This window comes from Armigeres subalbatus, chromosome 2, assembly GCF_024139115.2.
Source record: "Armigeres subalbatus isolate Guangzhou_Male chromosome 2, GZ_Asu_2, whole genome shotgun sequence".
In the NCBI taxonomy this organism is placed as follows: domain Eukaryota; kingdom Metazoa; phylum Arthropoda; class Insecta; order Diptera; family Culicidae; genus Armigeres; species Armigeres subalbatus.
The window spans coordinates 259,690,334-259,715,073 of record NC_085140.1 but is presented as its reverse complement, the minus strand read 5'-3'; the positions used below and the strand labels follow the sequence as shown (position 1 = coordinate 259,715,073).

The 24,740-nt window shown below is 38.1% G+C and overlaps 1 protein-coding gene and 3 long non-coding RNA genes across 7 annotated transcripts in view; 2 read left to right on the top strand and 2 right to left on the bottom strand.

Moving 5' to 3' along the window:
• Positions 1–675: 675 nt before the first annotated feature.
• Positions 676–4,809, top strand: LOC134212142 (uncharacterized). Of its 3 annotated transcripts, none has more exons than XR_009979202.1 (6): positions 676–802; positions 874–959; positions 1,097–1,520; positions 1,579–1,705; positions 1,766–2,535; positions 4,757–4,809. It is a non-coding gene; the product is annotated as an uncharacterized LOC134212142 (long non-coding RNA). The 3 variants fall into 3 exon arrangements; XR_009979203.1 differs by lacking the exon at positions 676–802 and having other exon boundaries at positions 858–959; positions 1,087–1,520; positions 1,766–2,263; positions 2,390–2,535; XR_009979201.1 differs by lacking the exon at positions 676–802 and having other exon boundaries at positions 859–959; positions 1,087–1,520.
• LOC134212141 (uncharacterized) lies at positions 777–23,568 on the bottom strand. Of its 2 annotated transcripts, none has more exons than XR_009979199.1 (5): positions 23,319–23,568; positions 22,622–23,034; positions 19,408–19,825; positions 18,421–19,110; positions 777–941 (listed from the first exon to the last, which is right to left on the bottom strand). It is a non-coding gene; the product is annotated as an uncharacterized LOC134212141 (long non-coding RNA). The 2 variants fall into 2 exon arrangements; XR_009979200.1 differs by having other exon boundaries at positions 19,408–19,794.
• On the bottom strand, positions 15,214–15,808 carry LOC134216240 (uncharacterized). The gene is made up of 2 exons (XR_009980570.1): positions 15,506–15,808; positions 15,214–15,383 (listed from the first exon to the last, which is right to left on the bottom strand). It is a non-coding gene; the product is annotated as an uncharacterized LOC134216240 (long non-coding RNA).
• Positions 22,931–24,740, top strand: part of LOC134212138 (thyrostimulin alpha-2 subunit-like) — a 125,668-nt gene continuing 123,858 nt past the window's right edge. Inside the window, exon 1 of the mRNA XM_062689733.1 lies at positions 22,931–23,051. Within this exon, the coding sequence (XP_062545717.1) occupies positions 23,018–23,051 (34 nt within the window). The 5' untranslated portion in view covers positions 22,931–23,017. The remainder of the gene's footprint in view (positions 23,052–24,740) is intronic.

Sequence of the window (24,740 nt, the reverse complement as noted above, 5' to 3'; positions counted from 1 at the left end):
GCTTCATACTCGTCGCTCGCTTGTGACACCTATCCATACTGTTCTTCATTGTTGCGCTCCCTCTTACTTTGAGCTTTAGATGTTGTACTCACCGATAAATGCCAATAAATCAATAATGATTTCATATTGCGCCTTATGAAATTCATTGTTGAATATTATGTGAAAACATAAAAATGCTTATGAAACTAACTAGTGATTTTGATCGAGTTCATTTTCTTTTTCTGACGTAAATATTGTGGATTTACTTGACCAATGGATTCGAAGGTCGGTTCACTTGCCTATTTCAAACGTTCGTTTTTCCAGCAAGGTTTGCCAAACTCAATAAATGTTTGGTAGATTACCTTGTTTTTTGCTCCTTGTCTATCAAAACAGATGTCAAAACATCAGAAAAAGAAAGAGAAGTCCGAGGGAAACAGCAAAAAGCACGTGGCAGACTTGTCAGTTTTGACAGATTTTACTATGAAGATGGGTGTGAAGGTGAAAACGGCGATTTCAACGACCGTTCGACGAGCGACTATTTCGAACGGTCGGGTCCAATAGGGAAATCCACGTACAATATTTTTGTTGTTCATTTGTCCTCGGTTTAAAATATTTAATTTTCTTACGGTTTTCATGTGGTAAACTGGTAAAACAGCAATCTTGCTTTGTTTCCGTTTGTTAGAAACCGGTGCTCTATATCTGTCTTGGGGATTTTATAAACGGATTGATGGTTTAGTAGAACTGCATGGGATTCCAGCGATTCACAAAGTAACACAAAGCAGGATCTGCGGATGATCAAGATTAAGCTAGCATAACCTCCAACGTAATTCAAGACGTCCGAACAGAGTCAACTTCCGGCACGTTGTAGTTAATACCTATATGGATCTTTTACAGGAAACTTAAACAGCAACATTAACATGATGGCAAAATTATACAGTGGAGATCATGTTGACAACTCGGACCTGTAATCACAGATAAAGGTAAGTTAGAAGACAGCAATCATGCAAGAACTATTTTACAGGTGGAGCTGGTGGTCCAATTCCCGACTCAAGTCACTTGTAGATAATTGTATAACGAGTCAGTAATCTTTTCCATATTTTTTCACAGTCGATAAAAGATTCCTTCTGTGACAATGGTATCATCCAAGAGGCAGCTAAGGAGAACAAATATGTACCGACATTGTTCATATGATAACAGTGATGGTTTATTAATTGGAGCCCACCCACAGAAGTAAGACGAAGCAACAAATCGCTGGATTGCAGAACCAAATCGACACCCAACAAGTTATCTACGTGAAACAACACCAGCTTTCTGGAAACACTTCCAACGTGAACCAATGGCGTGTCGGAAATGGCCCTGGATCTTGGCGGCAGTATCGGTACCGGTTCTACCTGTCAACAATCTCGCCTGAAAGTGGAAGTTGCTCACCGTCGAAAAGGGCGTGGCACACTTTATAACTGATTTCTCTCGTGTAGCTGGGACGACGGAATCCATACTTTCTACTACTGGATCAAGTGGTTTAAGTGGTTAAAAGGAGATAAGTAAGTATTCTCGTAGACCCTAAACAATGCGAATAATAAATCCCAATCATATTTAAAGCACTTGGTCCACCGGTCGCGGAAGAAATGAAAACGGATGGCTAAATTCCTCGACCGATACTGCTAGTGAAGATTGGCATGCTTATCACGATTCTTCCTCCGAGTTCAAACCTGGAAGCCCGTGGAAGGTTTGTATGCTATTTATTAAAAACAAATTTAAATGCTAATAATTCATTATATTTCTTTAGGCTACTCAAATGAAAATCGAGGAAGCTCCGTTCCTCACACCAGGAAGTATTACTTTTACCTTTCGCCTGCATCTACATTTCTTCGGCAATGAATTCGAACTTGTTTGCCAATAGCAGGAAGCCATTCCCAATTAATTCGGTCAGCTTGTCCTCATATCGAACTCAATTTCTAAGCTCGGTGGCATGAAAAATACTTCGAGGAGCCTTCGAATTATGGGGAACTGATTTGTGCAGCGGCACTGGAGTCAGGTTTCGGATCTAACGGATAGCGTTGGACAAGGTAGCAACAATAAGCCCGCTAGAGGTGGCGGTCCAGCATGGTATTTAACGGCAATATTGTTGAAAAATTTGCCTGTCCGGATAGCATTTTCTATATTATTAAATTAAATGAATGCTGTTTGCATTGTTGCCATTCATAGTACATGCAGATCAATGGACCAACTCTCCGTACACTGTGCATGCAGCATGGTCCGTATCAAAACTTCCACCTTTAACTGGGTAAGCATATCATGGAAGGATCGATCCCGCGAGGAAGCCAATAAGGTGCCTTGAACAATTGCAGTAGGCAACACAACTATCTGCGCTGAATATCCTACGGATAGTGAAATTCAAACTATTTTGCAGCACATTGGAGTTCTGGTAGGCTACAACAATAATAAAATAATAATAACATCAAAAGCAATATGGGCTCAGCGGGGTGAGATGGAAGTGGCAACAGCAATTCCTAGCGGTGGCGCATCCGTGATTCTCAGCAATCGAATGTTTAACGGGTATGTAAATATATATAATCTTGAAAGTAATTTGAGAACCACTTAAAAAGGCTGATAACCAAGGCTACAAGGCTACTTGCGGCGACAAGCATGCAAAATCCTTCAGAAATTATTTTAGAAATTAAATGTTTCGAATTTTCAATTTTCAATATGTATATGATGAAGTGGCTCTAATTTCAGTATGGTTATTTATGTATTTTTTACCAAACGGTCTTCATGCCAAAGTATTATGCCAAAGTAGTATTGTCGGGCCGGCACCAAACCGGACCGCGCGATTGAGCACTCGCGCTGCGACGCGAGTCGCGACAATTTGAAATATTTCATTAGTAGTGCGCATCATGCATGCATGGATGTACTATCATGCGCACTAATCAGAAATGAGTTGCGACGTCTGATAACTGCAGATATTTCATTTTATTGAAAACAAATTTTCGATTTTCTACTATACACGGAATATTAAAATGTCTTGTGACAAGTACTACACTAGTTAGATATACGCATTGGCGTAACTAATGAAAAATTCTAGGGGAGGGCTAACTTTTTTTAAAACTTTTCTATTTTAACACTCATAACACAGAAAGTTTACCATTTTCGCTCGATTCAACTGATATATATATATTGTTGGTCTACCAGATATCAATGGACGACTTAAATATTTCAAATGTTACATGTTAAATGTTACAAAAAATTAGAAATCTCGTAGGATTCCCAAAATTCTTGATAGGTTCAGAAAACCATAGGTGTTTCGCTGGCCGTAAATAGAATGTAAAGCACGATCCTGATTTTTCAAAGGATTTTTTGATTTGCCTCGAACCTAGAATACATTATAAATTAAATATTGGATAAATTAAATGGTTAAACTCTTTGCGCCAGCTTTCAATTCAGTGGCTTGACAATTCCTACGAGCTTTCAAACGGCGATCTGACCACAACAAACTAACCTCTCTTTTCTATTAGAATAACTTTTAGGATGATTTATAAAAAATCAGTTTTACATCCTAATACAACTTATTGGTCGTTAATTTTCAATTTAGTTTAAAAAAATTGCAACAAATTAACTTATAGGAGCATTTGTTTACACATAGGAACATTTAACACATATTTTCTCTCAGTAGGTCTGTTTCACGCCTACTGAGACATTTTCACTGGTTTCATTGCTGCAGCAACAATAGGAGTTTAAAGTATGCGGAGTTTCTAAAATACATCCGAAAGAATACAAAGTCCTTTCTTATTCAACTTTTAGTTACCTCTACTTGAAATCTAAGATTTTTACCGAACCTTTCTCAAGAAGCCTACAGTGATAATTAAAATGCGCTGCAGCTTTTAGGATTGGTGTTAGTTGGGAAGGTTAAGATCATACGCTCGATTTAGATAACAATTACTGACAAAACCTGGAAAAACTTGAAAATCTCAAGGAATTGTCCATTATCCATTAAGTACTTGTAATATTAATAATTAATAAATTTTTTAATTCACTTAATGATGAGGTATTTTCTTTGGTATTTCATAAGTTATAACGTGTTTTGAGGGGTCCAAATTTTGTCGTGAGCAAGCCTTATAACAATTGCTCGAAGTTCAAAAATTTGAGCGAATAGATTCAACTTGCTGTAGTGTTTCGAAGAGAGGGATTGGATAATAAAGACAATCCTTTCTCTGCATTTACCCCCGTATATAATCATTGGACTAGATATGTGCAATACTTATCCAAAGTAACAAATTTTCTAGGGGGGGGGGCTAGCCAGATCCTAGCTGGGGCTATAGCCCCCCCTAGCCCCCCTGTAGTTACGCCAATGGATATACGTACTATCTAATCATAGTAACTTTCCGGGACTTGTATGGTCCATGATCATTTATGCAGTATACATGGTACATGATATACAACAAGAGCGCTATTAAACATAGTTTCTTCATTTGAGTCCGTAGTACATACTCGCTTGGTGCTAATGACAAATATTTGCCAAATTAATCCACCCATTGTGTAGACTAATTAAATAGGGATATGGATGGATATCTGGAACACTTGACAAATATGAATCATTATGACAAAGAGTGTACTGATAGCTTTCTACATTTATTCTCTAACTCATTTTTTATATTATATTTATATATGAGACCTTACATTAAAATACGTTTCAGGTCGTAATACGGATATTAAGTAGAGTACTCGGAAAGGCACTTTTATCGCTAGGTGAATAAATCAAGATTTTTTTTCTATATTTCAGATACAAGATACTGCCACGCTGCCACGACTGATGTACCAAAACCGACGTAGTGGATATACTAACGTGTACATACACAGAGAAAAAAAAAGTTGGGATTCCAACATTTTCTTACTTTTATTTTAAAAGTTTGAAAAATTTGGTGTTTATAAGAGCTAAAACTTTTGAGTCAAATGTTAAATTGATTGATTTAAAAGTTTTTTTCAGTTTAAAATTTTGATTTTTACCAGTGTAACCTCTTAGAACAAAAGTTGTAAAATTATCAAATAAACTTGAACATTTCATGTTTTTGGCAACACAGACAGGAGAAAAATATGTAACTGGCAGCCCGCACGACTTTCAGTCACTGACAGTTGAAAAAAAAAACTCATGGAAATGGAAGCAGCTTTTATCTACCGAAGGCAAATCATCCGGTTCCAGGTTCCACGATGTGTGGAACGGGGTGCTCAAGATGCGGCACTGGTGCTGGAAAATATGCTGCATTCGTCCTTTCAGGTGAGTGGATAAGTTCGTTATTATATTGTAAATATAAGGAATGAACACAATAGCACAAAACGGCTTACCGTCGCCGGCATGATTTCACAGTTCATATGTTTTTTATCAAATCCTGCCGTTACCGTCGTCGCCCCTCCAATTGCGTTCGTGGCCTAATGATGTGGTTATTTGTATACAATGACTTGTTTTGCTTGCAGGAAATGGATTAAAACTTGGACCGTTTTCGATAATCTGCTCCAACGGAAGGACTCTCAGGGATGCTCTTCCCAATCTTTGCGCAGCACACCGTTTTAGAAGAGCTACCGCCGAGGATTTTCGACATGTTACTTCTCTTGTCGCTGCTGGTCGAGGTGGAGAGGACAGAATCACCGGTACATTTTTCCCAAATGAATTGATTCAAAATATGAGAAAATTATGGGATTTATTTTATTTAAACTTAATTTAGAAGCAAAAGTGGGATTTAAACAATAAAACAACATGAACATATGAACGTTTCTTTTTTTTTGTTTTTTCATTATTAATGAACAAAACAAAACACAATGAAAGCTAACAAGGTAAATTAGTAAAAACGAAAGGTAAATAAACTTTTATTTTAAGAACATATCTCGCGCTTAGTTTCATAGGGACGTAACTGTATTGATCGATTTCTCTTCGTCGATGTTTTCTTTTTGTTATTGAACCGAATTGCGCTAGTTTGTCGATGATTTAATGGTTTGGTGTGATAAAGGATGATTGTATCTTGCAGCAGAATCAATAATCACGGTTGTAGCTTTTGAAACAATTGAATTATTAGGAAAATATGAAATCGATTAAGAGAAATCGATCAATACAGTTACGCCCCTATGAAACTAAGCGCGAGATATTAATACATTCAACAGTCGTGAATAGTTAAAATAATAGCAAAGGCAACAATTCTGAAACAACAGTTTTACGATTGTTAATCCGACAGTGCTGAACTTTCTACTGAAAATCACTAACGCTTTTTCTTAAATTCACCAACGTTTCTTTTAATTTTACCAACGATTTTTTTTTGTGTGTATTTCTCTGGAAATCCATAAGCGAGAGTTTTATTCATAGGTATATTTTAGCTATAATTTAAAATCGTTCAGAGTGATCCGTTTGTTCTATCAACCATTGACGATATTTATATAAACCGTACCTCAACATCTGTATTTAAAATACATGTTATTTGTAATCAAATTAAAATGATTATCGGAATTATATTTAGTTATGTATAATAATTTACCGAAATTACTTTATTTTTTACTGAATCATGAATAAAAAAATATAATTATATCGTTAGAATTTCATAAAGTGCACTATGAAATTTCATAAGGTTGCCTTATGAAATTGATAAGGCGAACTTAAGATAAACATACATGCTTATTATGGGCCTGGTTCATCCAAAGTTCATTCTGGTTCATAAGGCTACCTTATGTTTTTCAAACCGATTCCTTGTGGCTAATTTTCATAAGGTAAACTAATAAACTTCGGAAGGTTTTTTACGGCAGTGAAGCATTAAAAAAAACAAAATTTTTAACGTCTGTTTTCTGTGATTTTTTTTCATCAAATGCTGTGTCTGGTTGTCTAAGGTTGTCACTGGTTTTGTTTTCTGCATCTGATAGTAAAAAAGAATTGAGGTGTCCAATATTTTATTTTTTGTGCGTGCTGCGTTTGGTTGGTTGGCTAGTCACCGGACAGACGAACAGGGCTATTTACAAGACTATTATATATAGTATATGTACATTTTCTTCTGCATTGGCATTACATCCCCCACTATGGGACATTGCCGCCTAGCAGGTTAGTGTTCATTAAGCACTTCCACAGTTATTGACTGTGAGGTTTCTAAGCCAAGTCACCATTTCACCATGAGGCTAACACGATGATACTTTTATGCCCTGGGAAGTCGAGACAATTTCCATATAAAATATCGCCTAGACCGACATCGGGAATCGAACCCAGTCACCATCAGCATAGTCTTGCTTTGTAGCCGCGCATCTAAAATGTTCATTCCGTGCCGATAGTTCGAACGAGCCAGACGTGTGTGCTGTGTCTCATCGCGGATTGTGTTCGGTAGTGAAAAGGCTATTGTGTGGTGCTCCTACCTACGGATCCAAGGCGATCGCTGTCGGCGAGTGAAGTAGCTGCTTCTGGCGACGCCAGTGAAGCAGGCTATTGTTACTGCTGCTACCTACAGCAGCAGGGGCAGATAAGTGGCAAAACTTTTATTGTTCTCCCTTCTGTTTGATACAGAGTGGGACTGCTTAGAATTAATCGTATTAGTTTTTAAAGTTTTTTTTCTAATTTGCTATTAGTTCTAAGTTAGTATAAGCAAAATTATCCTTCCACCTTGCGGGGTGAGAATGGAGGAGGAGACTGGAGAAGGCAATGTGCCTGCTAAAGATGGAGGGCGCACTCGATTGTACCATGCGGCTTCGCCTGGGCCTTGGGTTGTTTACTTTCGGCAGAAAGTAAAAAGCCTAGATTTTCTCGGCATTAAACGAGATTTGACGCGTCGTTTTCCGAAGCTTGATTTTAGCCAGATCAACAGGAACAAACTACGCATCACCGCACCTACATACCAGGTGGCGAATGAAATTGCTGGCGACAGGGCGTACAATGTTGAATATATGGTTTATGTCCCTCGCGAGAGGTCGAAATTGAAGGTGTGATCAACGCAGCGAGCCTGACTTGCAAGGATGTACTTGCGGAAAAGGCCGCCTAAAGAATGCAATGGAGTCTACCGTGGATATTCTGGACTGCAAGGAATTGCATTCAGCAGCCACGGTAGATGGAAAGAAGGTATATTCCAAGTCAGGTTCGCTTCGGGTGACGTTCGCCGGTTCGATGCTCCCAAAATATGTTGATATTGAAAACATGCTATTTCCGGTGCGTCTTTTTGTGCCAAGGGTATTTAATTGTACCAATTGCAAACAACTTGGTCACACTGCCGAGTTTTGTGACAACAAACCACGTTGTGGCAAATGTTCTGAAAGGCATAGGGAGGAGTCCTGCCAGCAACAGGCAACAAAATGTGCTTATTGTGGTTTGAATCCTCCCCATGGTTTGCAGGAATGCCCGGTGTACAAAAAGCGCACCCAAAAAGTGAAGCGCTCGTTGGTACAGCGCTCCAAGCAGTTGTATGCGGAAATGGTTAAGTTGCAAGACACATCCTCCACAGCCACTTCATCGACTGGTATTTCAGCCACCGTTCGTATAAGTGATTATTATGATTCCATCTCCATTGATGAATTGGACTCTGACGCAGCCGATATGGATGATTCTGCGGAGGTACACGTGCCCGAAAAGAGGAAGCAACCGTCTTCCCCGGGATCGCGCCGCAAGAGAACAAAATCATCCATAAAAGCTTGGCAAAATCTGAAGGTAATGGGGTTTATTTAAAATCCTGAAGCAACCTGTCCCTACTGCTTCTTTTGATCCTAGTTGCAGTAAGGCATTCCCGCCATTGCCAAAAACCCATGTTTCCAAGAAACAACCGGCCAGGAAAAACAATGAAAGAAAAAAAGTAATTCGCACTTCTAGTAAAAGTATTCCGTCCAAGCGAGGATTGATCTCCTTTAAGGACCTTGTGGACCGTTTTTGAATTTATTCAATATTCCGAATTCATTGAGGCCTATCATTGACCTTTTTCATACCAACAGTGGAAAGTTATCTGAAGCAATTGACTGTTTCATGGCCCTTCTTGCAGGAATTGTATCTTTCGATGGATAATACGGCCTATACCCAAGATACAATCACTGTGCTGCAGTGGAACTGTCATAGCCTGAAAAATAAATTAGACGTATTCAAGTTTTTGATTCGCAATTCCGATTGCGATATATTTTGCAGTCTGGGAAAAATGGCTTTTTTCTGAAGATGAAACCAACTCCCACGATTTTATTATTATTCGCCAAGAGCGGGATGATCATTATGGTGGCGTTCTTTTTTGGATCAGCAGATGCTACTCCTTCTACAAAATTCCCATTCCGACTGTTAATGGCCTAGAGATCGTCGCTTGCCAAATAAATGTAAAGAATAAAGATCTTTGCATAGCTTCAGTGTACATTCCTCCAAATGCCTCTATTAATCGTCGACATTTTTGGAGCGCAGTCTCCCTCCTATCATCTCCAGTATTGATATTGGGTGATATGAACGCACATGGTATTGGTTGGGGCGAAACGTATGACGATTATAGAGCGCCTATTTTCTATGATTTGTGTGACGATTTCAATTTGAATATTTTGAACACTGGTGAAGTAACTCGAATAGGACCAAATGGTCAACAAAGCCGTATTGATCTGTCTTTATGTTCAAATTCACTATCATTAGATTGCACGTGGAAGGTAATTCAAGATCCCCATGGTAGTGACCATATGCCGATAGTCACCACAATTAAGAGTGGCTATCAACAATCTGAGCCAGTTAATGTTCCTTTCGATCTCACGAAGAACATTGACTGGCAAAAATTTGCATCGGCGGTAAAAATTGGTATTGAATCAACTGATACTCTTCCACCTTTGGATGAATATCGATTCCTTACTGAGTTGATTCAAAAAAGCGCACTAGAAGCTCAGAAACGACGCGTTCCAAGTACATCTGTCATCAGAAGACCAGCCACTACTGGATGGGATGATGAATGTACTAAGTTGTATTCTGAGAAATCTGATGCCTTCAAGGCCTTTCGTAAACACGGAAGGTCCGAGCTTTTTGAAGAGTATTTGAGGCACGAAAGAAAACTCAGAAATCATCTCAAGGCAAAAACGTAGCTACTGGCGACGTTTTGTCGAGGGACTATCACGAGAAACCTCAATGACAACACTTTGGAAAACGGCTCGCAACATGCGGAACCGCATTTCCACCAATGAGAGTGAAGAATACTCCAATCGATGGATATTCAACTTCGCAAAAAGGTCTGCCCAGATTCCGTACCAGCAGAACCGCTATTTCGAGAATCAGTCACTGATCCCGGTTCTTTGGGTGGACCATTCACAATGCTGGAACTTTCTATGTCTCTTCTTTCATCGAATAACTCTGCTCCGGGATGCGATAACATCAAATTCAATCTTCTTAAAAACCTCCCAGATATCGCAAAAAGACGATTACTTGACCTGTACAACTGTTTCATGGAGTACAACATTGTGCCACCTGAATGGCGACAGGTCAAAGTAATAGCTATTCAAAAGCCTGGGAAACCAGCGTCTAATCACAATTCATACCGACCGATTGCCATGCTATCATGCATGAGAAAATTATTGGAGAAAATGATCCTTTCAAGAGTCGACCATTGGGTCGAAGAAAATGCATTGCTTTCAAATACTCAGTTTGGATTTGGGAAAGGAACAAACGATTGTCTAGCGTTGCTTTCTTCAGATATACAACTGGCCTTTGCGCACAAGGAGCAATTGGCTTCAGTATTCTTGGACATTAAGGGCGCTTTTGATTCAGTTTCCATAGAAGTACTGTCAGACAATCTGCACAGTAATGGATTACCCATTATTTTGAATAATTTCTTGTACAATTTGTTGTCAGAAAAACAAATGAACTTCACACTCGGCACTCTGACAACTTCCAGAACTAGCTACATGGGCCTTCCCCAAGGATCATGTTTAAGTCCCTTGCTTTATAATTTCTATGTTAAAGATATTGACAATTGTTTGGAAGGACAATGCACGCTCAGACAACTTGCAGATGATGCCGTGGTCTCTCTAAGAGGTCCATGTGCAGCTGTCTTGCAAGGACCATTGCAAAGTACCCTGGATAATCTGACTGTTTGGGCCAGACATTTAGGGATCGAGTTTTCACCGCAAAAAACTCAGTTGGTTGTGTTTACTAAGAAGCGGTATCCTGCTCAACTGAAACTCAAGCTGTTGAATGATGACATCAACCAATCTTTATCTTCAAAATACCTTGGGGTCGTGTTTGATTCCAAATGTACCTGGAAACTCCACATTGAGTATTTGATACAAAAATGTCGGAAAAGGATCAATTTTCTACGTTCTATCTCCGGAACATGGTGGGGTGCTCACCCGGAAGACCTCATCAAACTCTATAGAACGACTATTCTCTCTGTTTTAGAGTATGGCTCCTTCTGCTTCCTCTCAGCAGCTGATTGCCACCTGATCAAATTGGAACGAATTCAGTATCGTTGTTTGCGTATTGCCCTTGGCTGCATGCATTCAACGCATAACATGAGCCTGGAGGTGCTTGCTGGAGTCACTCCTTTAAAGCACCGTTACTGGGAGCTCTCACTTAGAATACTCATCAAATGTGGAACAAGTAACACACTTGTTCTAGATAACTTCGATAATATGCTTGAACTAACTTGTCGTTCAAGATTCCTGAGAGTTTATCTCAACTACATATCATCAAATCTTTGTCTCCCGTGTTATAATCCCCATCGAATTCACTTCACCAACGACAGTTCCTCAATTGTATACGATCTGTCCATGAAACACGCTATTCAAGGAATACCAGATCATCTTCGACAAATATCTATTCCCTCCCTTTTTCTGAAAAATATGAACATGTCAATTGCAACAACAGATATTTCACTGATGGTTCTCGCATCAACGGATCCACTGGCTTCGGTGTTTTCAATGTAGCTTCAACCACCTTCCGAAAACTTCAGGAACCGTGTTCGGTTTATGTTGCTGAGCTGGCAGCAATTAACTTCGCTTTGGGGATAATTTCCAATCAGCCCGTAGACCATTATTTCATCTTCTCGGATAGTCTTAGTTCTATCGAGGCACTCCGGTCGATGAAACCTGTTAAGCACGCATCTTACTTTCTTACAAACATAAGAGAGCAGATGCGTGTTTTGGTCGAAAGATCATTCAAGATTACCTTTGTTTGGGTCCCATCTCACTGCTCAATCTACGGCAATGAGAAGGCAGACTCGCTGGCAAAGGTGGGCGCACAGGAAGGTGAAGTTTATGATAGACAATACTCGAGCAACGAGTTTTTCCCATTAGTCCGTCAGAGTACTCTTCAAAGTTGGCAAAGAAATTGGACACACAACGAACTTGGACGGTGGCTATTTTCCATAGTTCCAAAAGTTTCTGGGCGAGCGTGGTTCAGAGGTGAGGACTTAAGTCGAGGCTTCATTCGCGTGATGTCGAGACTTATGTCTAATCACTATTCACTAAACGCACATCTGTACAGAATAAACCTTGTCGATAGCAACTTATGTAGGTGCGGAGCCGGTTATGATGACATCGATCACGTAGTTTGGTCCTGCTCGGAAAATGACGCCTCCAGAGAGCAATTATTGGATACCCTTGTGGCCTGAGGTAAACAACCCTTCAGGGAAGTTCGCGGTGTTTTGGGAGATCGTGATGTTGTCTATATGCAGGCCATTTATAGTTTTCTAAGTGCTTCTGACATCAAAATCTAACATTTTTTATTTTCTTTCTTTAAAGTTTTTTTGTTCTGTCTCTGCCTTTTTGTTCCGTAGAGCCCCATAGCTCTTGCCATCCGGAAGATGCTCCCAGTCGAACCATTCCTCGAGTACGACGACACGCCACATCGTCACTGACGCCAAATGCCCGGATGAGAAACTGAAATTTCCTGATCCCAAATCCTAAGCCCCGTCCATCCTTAAACATTGTTAACTAACCTCGAGTCACCACGAGTACGCTGGCTTCTACCCCCCTCTTACTAACCGTATAATAAAATGATATTGATTGTATATATCACAAAGAACAATGGCTCCGTAAAGTGTTATACACGCCTGAGCCTACCAAATAAACGAAATTGGAAAAAAAAAAAATCTAAAATGTTATGCAATGTTGGCGATATCAAATATGTTATTAAAACTCAACTGTTATCTCTTCCGTTTAATCAAATATACTATATTAACAATATGATTCACTCTCACGAAATTTTGGCGACACCGCATGTGGCGCCATCCGTGCCCAAAAGGATCGATACACGCTGAAACGAAACTACCCAAAATATGAGGATCGGTAAACACAGACACTTTAAAATGTCATCACAACAAAAATTAGGGATGTCTTATGTTTTTTTCTGCACATAATCGATTAAAGTTAATCGAATACCAACGGAAAATCAAATGTTGTAGCAAAATTGTGGTAGACATTTGCTGTTGAGGTTAATACTTAATATTCTGCATTCACATCTCGTTTTATACTCGCTCTCTGTTCTCAAACTTTTTTGCCGATTTTCATCTTACATTGGCCCAATTCTGTACCTCGTTTGGCTGCCATATATTTTTAATTTTTTGTTGTTTTAATTTTAAAAATATTTAGAGGCATCAAATAATACGGTTCTTTGGGAAATTTGACAATAAAAAATCAAAGAATCGACTCAGAGAAAAAAACAAGGTTATACTCAATGACGGAAATCTTCGTTTTACTGCTGTCAAACTTCCATACCAAATTATCCGCCCGATCCTTAAGAGCCGATTGATAATCTAACGTAAAAAATGAATATCTATGGTTAAAATGAATATTTGGAATTGCGGTTGATTTGCATCGATGAATGATTATTATTTTACTTTATATACTAAACAGATTCATATCTTTTAAGAATCTGACTTCAAAATGTTAAATCCATGCACTGCAGTATGGAATGATATTCATATTTTGAGATTTTAAATTGAATATCAATGTACTAAACTGAAGATTGATTTTTAAAACCGCACAAAACAACGCTGACATCGAGATTCGACGCATCCTGCTGTTCGTGTACATACCGTCCTATTCATTCGCACATTCAAATTTGTGAAATACTGGTAACTAGATTGTGATTTCGGGTTCATGTAACTAACGAGGCTAGATCTAAAACGCAATATGATAATTCGAAATTTGGTTGACTGCAAACTAGCTATTCAGTTTGCAGTCAACCAAATTGATCACGCGGTTTAAACATATACGATCGTAGAAAATAATTCAAGTACTTCTGGGGGGACTTCGTTAATGAATCAAATTGACTTTTTTATAGAGGGTAAGTGTACCGATTTTGGCCACCTTAGTGCCTAACATGACCAATCCTGAAAAGCATTTTGTCCCAAAAAAAAAAGATCAGTTTGAACAGTTAAAAAGCAAAGGCCTTCAAATTGCTTTAATTGTAGTAAATAATGCAATATGTAAATGAAACTAAGTTTGGTCACCGAGTCCATATGATTTCTTTTAAGGCCGATACAAATATTTAAGGACTATTTTGTCTCCCCCCCCCCCTCGGATTATTAATTTTTTTAATTATACACCCCCCCCCACACTTGACTTTCAAATTCAAACCAAATTTCAAAATGTGTTGTATGGTGGACTTATAGTGCGAAGGTTTTCTAACAAGTCGATGATTGAATTTAACTTATAACGGAGCTATCCAGTTTTCCGCGAGCGGTAATGGCCGCCAGCTTGCTGCGGGTTGGTCTCTGATTTGACATTTCTGGAGGTCAACTGCACCCACCGTTCGAGCATTTTGATCAATGTGGTATATAAAAAGGCTTGAATTCACTCAATCAGCACCTTCTTTTATGCCACATTGGTCAGAATGCTCGGAGCGGTGGGTGCAGTTGACCTCCAGAAATGTCAAATCAGAGACTAACCCGCAGGCAAGCTGGCGGCCATTACCGCTCGCGGAAAACTGGATAGCGCTAGTACACAGAAAGAAAAATCATTGGTAAAATTGAAAAAAACTTTGGTAAAAATGAAAAGTTGCATTGGTTCTTTTTCGTAGAGAGTAGTGAATGCTCAAAATAAAAGTACGGTAACTTTTGCGACAACCATGATTCAAAAGTTGCATGACGCTCTGAAATTTAAAGTTTGAACTTTTAAAACAAAACTGTAGAACTGTCAAATGGAAATGATCACATCGTAAATAAAAGAGTGGAATTATTTCATTTAGAAAGGATAGTTTCAATCAAAGAAGGAACCTCCCACCGCGCCTCCTACCCCCTTCCTTTGCCTATTCACCCTTTCTTTTCTATTTTTACCAAAATATAATGTTCTTAATGTTTTATTTCATGATTTTAAATCGCGTTTTAAATAACCTTTACAATGTATAACAGCGCCGTAAAATACCCTCAAGGTTGCTCGTCGGTGGAGTATTGCAGACATTGATAAATAATGCGCCGCCATAGATGTTTTCATGATCATAATTACCAGAAACCGATCTGTAAAAAAAATAAATTTTGGCATAAAGGTTCCCCCAAACACACGCAACACGACAGTCGCGACGCGATTCTATCGCTTTGCAAATTTTCCATGATGTTCAAAAAAATATATTATTACCTACCTTCCATTCCGTGAGGTTCTTTGGATGTTTCTTCGCACGTAAAAGCAACAATCCATTTTATGCCCGAAGGCCAGAACCAACCTTGGGAAAGGCATGAAGCAAGCTGTTTTCAGGTTTGATACAAGCACTTCTGGAAAATCTGTTGCTTGATTGTGCCGTTCTATTCCAGTCACTCGTTCCGGGACCGCTTTTCCGGAGATCTTCAGAGAACAGAACGATCTCAAAATAGGAAAAAATCCACGAAACAGTAAATATTGTTGCGATATTGTTGTTGACAATTTTGTTTTCGATGAGCTTCGCGACGGATAGAGGATGAGAGCATCAAAGACGATACACACGGAGTGGCATTATGGTAATTTTGTTTTAATTGATGGACAAAATAAAAAAAAACTTCACTTGCCAATTAAAAAATAACGCAATGGTACATATTTATTAAATTTTACCTTTTTTTTGTTATGCAAGTATTAAATCTATTGGGTCAAAGACTAATTCAACCAATAGTTTAGGTGTACAAAAATGTACATTTTTGTAACATATTTTATTTATTTTAACCATCTGATGTTCCGTAGTGGGATTGAGTAAACAGGAGTAAATGAATTTTCTCTTTCTGGTTTCTATCAAGTTTGAGTGATTTTGACACTTCTAGCATTTTCAGGTTGAATGGTTGTACTTTTAATTTTAAATTGGGAGCAGGCGAAAAAAACTTTCGAGTTAAGAAACCTACTTTTACAAAGACCAATTTAATTTTTATTTTTTAGAAAACGGAGCACTTTTCAAATGTGAAGTGCAAAACATTCCAGGAAACAATATTTGTTTTTTGTGTGTAGCAGTAACTTATACTAAATGACAAAAAATTTCAATCCAAAATTTCAATCATTTAGTATAAGTTACTGCTACTAGAGCTATACTGCCATAATCTGGAAAAGTGACGTAACAGCCATTTTACAACATGCATGTTTTCCATTTCCACTGCTAATTGATGATTGGGAAGCCGCTAGGCCTGTGACAAATTAATCACGAAAAATCTTGCAAATCCGGTAAATCACTGCAGAGGATGCAGAGAAAAGCTCGACTAATTTAGCACCTGGAGGCTGGCAACTATGGATAAAAAGTCTTGCGAAAAACTAGCTAATGCTTGCAATTATTTTCGACCCAAAAGAAATTGAATCAATATTTTCTAACGCGCCGCAAGCATTTTTTTGTATGCGGAACAGCTTCTATTGGAGCAGTCGGATCAAAATTTATTTTTCTGTATTATCGAAATAAGTGTAAAAGAAAAAATCGATCTGTTGATGATCGATTTATTCAAGAGAGTATGGACATCCCTGCACTGTCGTAACTTTTCAACAGTATGACTGTCACTGTAAATTGGCAGGAAGATTTGCTAGAATAAACAAGAAGAAAACACGTTTAGATTCCTCTTTGCTCGCTAGATGATGTTGTTATCACCGGCAAATGGTTCGCCATTTCGTTGTATGGAAAAGCTCGAAGTGAACCATATTGTTAATATAATATATTTGGTTTAATACAATAAATGAAAATTCAACATAATGGTTGAATCGCCATTTTAGAAGGCCGATTCCAAAATGCAATCTGTCGGGAATTCCTGTTGAGGGCCTTTTACAAATTACGTAACGCTGAAGGGGGAGGGAGGGGGTCAAGCCGAGCGCTACGATCCATACAAAAAAATAATAAACCCACACGGATAAAAATTAAAAATGTTTCTAGCATAATTTTTAATATTTTTCGTGCTTTTCTAAATTTTATTCTTCTGCGAGCATACAAAATAAACGTTGTTTACTTTATTTTAATCATTGTAATGCTTTTCGGGTAATTAATATCGAGTTTATTATTTTCTCTGATTTTTTCGTTACTGCTGGGACTTGTCATTTTTTCCCTCCATTTAGTTCAAACCGTTCCGAAATATACCCTAGGAGCCTGCAGGATTAAAAATAAAATGAGAAATGATGGCCTACGGTGAGTGTTATCCTAAACCAAATACGTAGAGGAGTATTAATTTAAACATATTTTGATTTCCACAGCAATAAGTCCAACTATGCTCCAACGTGTGCTGTATATGGTGATGATGGGAGTCGAGCCGGAACAGATAGATTTGGTTCGCGGGAATTATTTGATCGCGCCTAGAATCGCATGGCGGAAGATGTTGATTAATGACGGAAACAGCACCTTTGTATGGGTCAAATCAGGTCGTCCGATAGTGATAGTTTTGATACGGAATAAATTTGGTGCTACGTTCCAGACTGTAAAGCCCCCTAAGTAAAAGTGAGCGCAGCGGAGTGCTTCGACAGAAAATACATGGAATAAATGTCAGAACACGCTCATCAGTTGTTGCACGGAACGGAAACGGCAGGATTTGACCGTCGCCGTTCCGTCGTTTAAGATGATGTGTCTGGTTTGTTGAAAATTCGGAATAGTCGGGTCACGACGGATATTTTTTTTTCTGATTCGAACTGTTTTTCTTTCACTGTTACCCTACCCCACAATGTTGAATTTAATACTGTTTGTATATTTATTGCTCATATTGCATCATATATATTCAATAAATAAATAAAAATTCCGAAAACATGTTGTTTATCTTATTTCTGAAACGTCAAATCAATACTTTGCAATGAATAAATGATTATTAATCTCTACTAGATATTTTTGAAAAAAGCATTCCAATGATTAAACTTTGGTTAAGCAAGTTAACATTATTGTCTATCTAAGCTTTTCAATGAGTGGATAGACCGAATATGGTTTTAGATTAAAAGATAATCTATTTAGCTTTTTTATTTTTATCCGTGCACCATTCAAAAAGTGTTACGAGGGGAAGGGTGCGTTACGTAATTTTAGAAAGACCCTTGGGTTTATTTGTACGCGCTGTAAAAAATAAAAACATATCTGATCAGACTCACCATTGGCTGCAGGTGCCAGAAAAATCCACGGTATATTCTTCGTCCCACTCCAAAAATCGCAAAACATCGGTTTCGGGAAAACATGCTCGTCCTGTTAGACCGTTTCTTCGACTGGATTCCGCTTCATCTCTTCCATCTAGAAAGGCCGGGAATCATCAAGTCGTTTTCTGTAGATTCCAATTAATGATCCAGGCCACACTTCAAATCTAGGATGTTTTCCTAAATAGTTAGGATTGTGGTCAGCATTCCCAGATGAAATTGGAATTTGGACAAACTGCTTTTGCACAACTTCGAGCGGCTGCTGATCCATTTATTTCAAGATGTCATGTTCCTTCCTCATGCAAACCAACAACGTTCGGTTTAGCACGAGATGTTCCGTGATTGCGTCCTCCTTTAATTGGGATAATGTCATAGGCAGAAGCTTATTAGCCACAAAATGTGCTGACTCGTACGGTCCTCTCGCACAGGCCAGTGGAACTTTGATACCGTTTTCAAACATTTTAGTCCGCAACGCTACCCATTACAGTCGATAATTGTGTAAATTTGATGAGTCGTTGTTTCCAGCGCCAGTTCAAATATCAGATATTCCTTGTTGCCACCACCTGGCATCAGCTCCAATTTCAAAGTATTCCATATATCGTCCAAGTGTTTTTCATATCCGGTATGTCAAACGCTCCTCAATATTTTTTTCTGGAAATATGGACCATTTTATAATAGGTATATCAACATATTATCATTCGCTCACAAGTAGGTAGATATTGAAAAAACATAGAATATGATTCCAAGTTTTACAGCTTAAGAAAACTTTTCTCTGTATATGTATCTCTGTCAAACGCAATGCAGCGGAACGGCGACTGCAACGGCAGGGTTTGACAGTCAGCCCATATGTTTTCTGTCAAATTTGCCATTTCCGTCACCGTTCCGCTGGCATTGCGTTTGAGGCTATAAGCTCAGGCTTATAAGGGTGCACTACATACTTACCAGCACCAGCAATCGTAACGAATCCATCTTGGCCACCAGCAACTTTTTGTATTTGGCACGTTCATCCTTCGCTTGGCTCGGACAAGGAATGTTCAAAAACTGGTAGCTGGAAAGTTTGACGGCCGAACCACGCCGGAAGTGTTTAATAGAGGCAAGTGTCAACACCCTCCAGAATAGCTGGAATTACCTAATGGTTTTTCAACCGGTCACAGTCGTTGCAGTAGTATGTGTTGTCTGTGTCTCGGACAACAAGTCGGATGAAAGATTTTTATGAACCATAGAAAGCAACTGAGTAGCTTTCATACGAATAACGGGGTCTTCGTGGTTTAACGCAGGGCACAGTTCTTCTCTTCATCAAACACTGAGATGTCTGGTTTTTTGCCAGTATAAGCTCTGTACGAATATACAAAATATGGGAGCTCGACTAAAACAATAACAAATAGATAGATTAGGGTCTGTTCAAATATTACGTAACCAGTAGGGGGTGGGGGGTTGTTTAATTTTTGTTACGATTTCTCGCTTAACTTTTCAAAAGGACCTAAGTAACAATTTTTCCATGAATTAATTTGAGTACTGCAATTAAAAGCTTTCATGTTTTTCTGTTGATTGCGCTATTTAAATTAATTCATGAAAAAATGTTACTTAGGTCCTTTTGAAAAGTTAAGCGAGATTTGTTACGCAAAATGTAGGGGGTGGTGGTCCTTTAAGATTTTGTTACGCGTAGCAAATTAATTGCAGAGAAAAAATATTAAAATTTTAAAAAAATATTCATACAATATACAATACATAATAATTTATTGTACCGTGTTTCAAATGTTACCAAAACAATACTTTTTTCATTAAACTGTTTTTGTTACGCGTTGCGCATAGGGGTGGGGGTAGTTCTGAAATTTGTTACAGATTGTTACGAGGGGGTGAGGCGAGGGGTGAGGGTTCTTAAAAACATCGTTTTTCGCGTTACGTAATATTTGAACAGACACTAATAGAGGTGCACTGTGCCGTCAAAGTACTCTTTAATGGGTAAAAAAACACCCATTATGAAGTTAAATAGTTCAACTCATTAAAAGAGTAAACACCGTTTACTCATTAATGGGTAAATGGCCTGTACGTCAGGTTGAAGAGTAACTTTTACCCATTATCGGAAGGAAATTTTTTCTTCAAAATGGGTAAAATTCACTCTTGTTTTGTACAATAATTCGTTTTAAAAGATAAGTGTATTTCAATTAATTGATTAAATCAAATTTTGTTTTTTTAATGTTTAAAGGCATTTAGTTTTTATTTGTCAACTTCAATGGAATGTTTACATGCATGTATACATAGAAGACATAGAAGAAAACACCAAAGCACTGCCTAAAATCGTAGACAATCTATGCTGCGCGGTGCTGCGATCATCTTTCGTCGTCCTTCACATTGTCCTAATGAATATCTGTTCACTTTCACCATCTGCTAAATGCTGAATTTAAAGTTAACCACATCTCCCGGCAACCGATCCCTGCATTTTGGATGAAAAGTTTCGCTGACGCTCGATCATGATCGTTTGCTGAAATCAGTAAAATGTATTGATTTTTTATTTATAAAATAAATTATGAAAATAAAAGGTTTTACCTTATTTGACCATTAGATTTTCTGTATTTCCAAGATGAAAAGGCGACATCATATGTTGGATGCTTGTTTCATATTGGAGCAGGAATGGAAATGCAGATGAAACAATTCGTTGGATCCACATCCGGATCAGATTTACGTATCCAGGCTCATGATAGCTTTTAATTGATATCTCCGGTGGTTGAACAACGAGATTCTTTCGTTTTCACATTGAGCTGGAATAAAGGAATGTTGAAATAATTGATGATAGCAGCAGAATACTTTTATTCTTCACGGAGAAATAGGAACACTCAGAAGTGGGTATTTTTTCACCCACCTTCGAGATAAGTGGACTAACCCATAAGGTGGGTAAAGTGGCTTTACCCATAAATGGGAAGAAGGCTTGTACGTCAAAACAGATGTGTATTTTTTACTCACCTTCTCGAATAAAAAAATTCTTTTGGATGGGTGAAAAACACCCATCTGCCGTCAAATAATTTCAGCGCTGATGATTGTTGCGAAATAAATAATTTTAAAGAAATGGGCGTACAACATTAAACGTATGTATTTATTACTCCTCTTATTGTATACATGACACAAGTTTAATTAACTAAACCAGCTCAACTTATTGAAAATCACATGAAATAGTTAGCTATTTTTTGGAAATTCCAAAGAAGTTCTATTCGAGGTTCTAGTAGCATGCAATTTGATCGATCGAGGTCGTTCAGGTCTCAATCCAGGCATCCAAATTACTTTACATTGTCCTCTGCTGTACTGTTTTTATGCACGAGCAATCCATCACGGAGTGATCTGAAAAAAAAAACAAAAAAATGATCAGTGGTTGGAACAATTTTGAAACGGATTTTGTCAACTAATTTTTTATATTCTAATACATTTCTCTAAATTAAAAACACTCAAATTTTACTTACGTTGGCTGTTAAGACTTGGATGGAAGGGTGTGTCCTCTGTTTTTCGAATTTATTGTTTAATTTGCCATATCACTGCAGGCAATTAATTTTCAAAAACCGAACGATTTAGAAGTGTCTCGAAAAACTGCTAACAGATTTTTCACCCATAAACGGATGAATATCACCCACTTTGTTGACTGGATGAAACAGATAGAAGATGGGCTTTTTCAGCCATTTGGCAAATTTGGAAATCACCCATCTTTTGACAGCTTCATATAGATTCTTGAGGTGGGTGATTTTAAAACATTTAATGAGTATTCTCAAATCTCCGTGTACGTTTTATCGCCATTTATTGCACTGGATTTTGATCACTTTATCACATCAAGTTACTTGCATCCAAACAAGAAGATTTTCACCCATTAATGAGTATACATTCAGTTCGATAAAATGGATTCAAAGTACGCATTATTTAAAAAATAAAAATACCCATTATTTTGACAGCTTCGTATATCGACGAAAAGTGAGGAAATTTTACTCCTTAATGAGTATTGCCAGGTTTACAGTGTGGGGGTAGTTCTGAAATTTGTTACAGATTGTTACGAGGGGGTGAGGCGAGGGGTGAGGGTTCTTAAAAACATCGTTTTTCGCGTTACGTAATATTTGAACAGACACTAAGTAAGCTAAGTAAGTAAATACTATAGGAGTATCGAAGGAAAAATCAATTGACTTACCATTTTCTGTTTTACCGCGAGGTGGCACTGAAACGCAGATTGTTTTCTTGCTCCTAATAGTTCAATTACTACAGTTTGTCTTTCATTTCTTTCTATCGGCACCGATTTGGGATTGTTCCTCGTTCGTTGTACCAATCACGACGTGAAGTCACGACAGACTGTTTCTCCAGCAAATGGTTCGGTATCTCCTGGCTGGCTTCCATTAGAATCGAATTGCACGTATTGATAATTTTCAGGGATTCGCCTCGAGAATAACCTTTTCACTGGAAATTAACTATTGTTAGTATCTCCGTGCTGTTTGTTCGGTAAACGGCTTCGCATCTTCTACATGCGTTCGCTATCGATTCACAGCTTCTCGCAGCTGCACTAGTGGCAGAGTCAAACGTTTTTCCAGGGATGCTGTTTTTGTCAACCTATGGAAGAGAAAAACGTGAGTTAAAACATTAGAACATTTTCGCGACTAACAATACATATGAGACTCCGATTTTAAAAATCCCGTATGAAATTTAGAACGAATTGTAATTAAAAACTAAACGAGAAAAATGGAATCAGCGGAAAAAGTCAATGTTTACGTTTGAGACTTTGGCCCTTATGAAACAACAATGTCGTATCTTTCCATGACGTTGAACTCAAATTTCCTTACTGCTTGCTTAATATTAGGTGCTCTCAGATACATATTCAATCACAGAGTACTTACGTGTCAGGATCGTTCGGAAATCCGTAAAATGAAACCGTATCTCCGGTTCGGCTTCCGCAGCCGTGCACCACACATTTTTTGCCCATTTTTCATTTTTCGATGACGATGATAAGAGCGAACGGCGAACCGTTCCGGTCAACTAAATCCTTTCCGTTTTTATTAATGGAAGCGGCTCTCATTCACTTCATTCTGCACAAAGAAACATTATTTTCGATACGGATTAATATTTTTATGCACGATGCAAAACCGAAACGACGACGCAAGGTGAGGGAGAAAAACAAACAGACAAACTGTCAAAACACTCAAAACGCCGAGAGGGGTAAGTCAGCGCTCGTAAAATATTTATGTAATGTAATTCGTCACCCACGAGGGGTATTTTCTTTAAAATGAAGAAGAAGACATGGTGCCCGATTTTCTGATGGCTTTGTACCGGACATTTCGGTCTATGTATTCGTCAATGGCTGCACCTTTGAGTTTTTATATCGTTTTACAATCGATTTTACTAATTCAAATTAAGCTAATATAATTAGCATATGGTGAATCACTTCTGGGGGTGACTGATTCTTAAAGAACGTCTCTCAAATAATTGGTCTTAAAGCTTGCCTCAACTCGGTATAGGTACTGATCCACTCACTAAAAGGCATTAGTAATGATGCTAACGTTTCATTTTACAAACGCCTGACTGAAGTAGATTTGCTTCCAAATAGTTTCATGTTACATATGAGCAAAACAGCTATTAATATACATTTTTTAGGTTTCATAACGAAAATGCGCTTTTGTTAGGTTTCCAGTAAGGAACCAAAAAAAGAAATTAATAAAATCTATTTAATTATGATTTTTATGCATTATTAGGGTTTAATAGAAACAAACGTGGTATCTATTCACTTCTATGCTATTCCAGTGTACACATTGAACAAACATTTAAAGGTACAGAGCTCTCGCGGGAGCCTGCATCTGATTATTTTCGAAAGGCGTATTTCCACTATAAACCTTTCAACAGGCTGATGTACGGGCCGTAACAGCAACAGCTCCAGCAAAAGGTAGAAAATCCTTGTTTCGTATTTCTCATTAAAATATTCATTATTACAGCAAATATAAATGAAAATGCAATAAATATTGACTCAATATGAAGGATAGAGTAAAACCTACCTTATTCACACAAATTTCGCTAAGTTCCTATGCTTTTGACAGAATAGCGTAAGAACCATGTTTGGTGAATATAACCAGGATGGAAATCCGCCATTTTTCAAGTATCTCAGAATAACTTTTACTAATATAAATTTTTTTTTTCATTACTATGGGCTAGTTTGCACCATATTCTATGCATTCAAACGAAAAACTGCAATGTTTACATTTTGGCTGTTCCGCCCTTTTCAAATGTTGGTCTAGATTTGTGCTGGTGATGTCTTGGGCTTTGGCTGC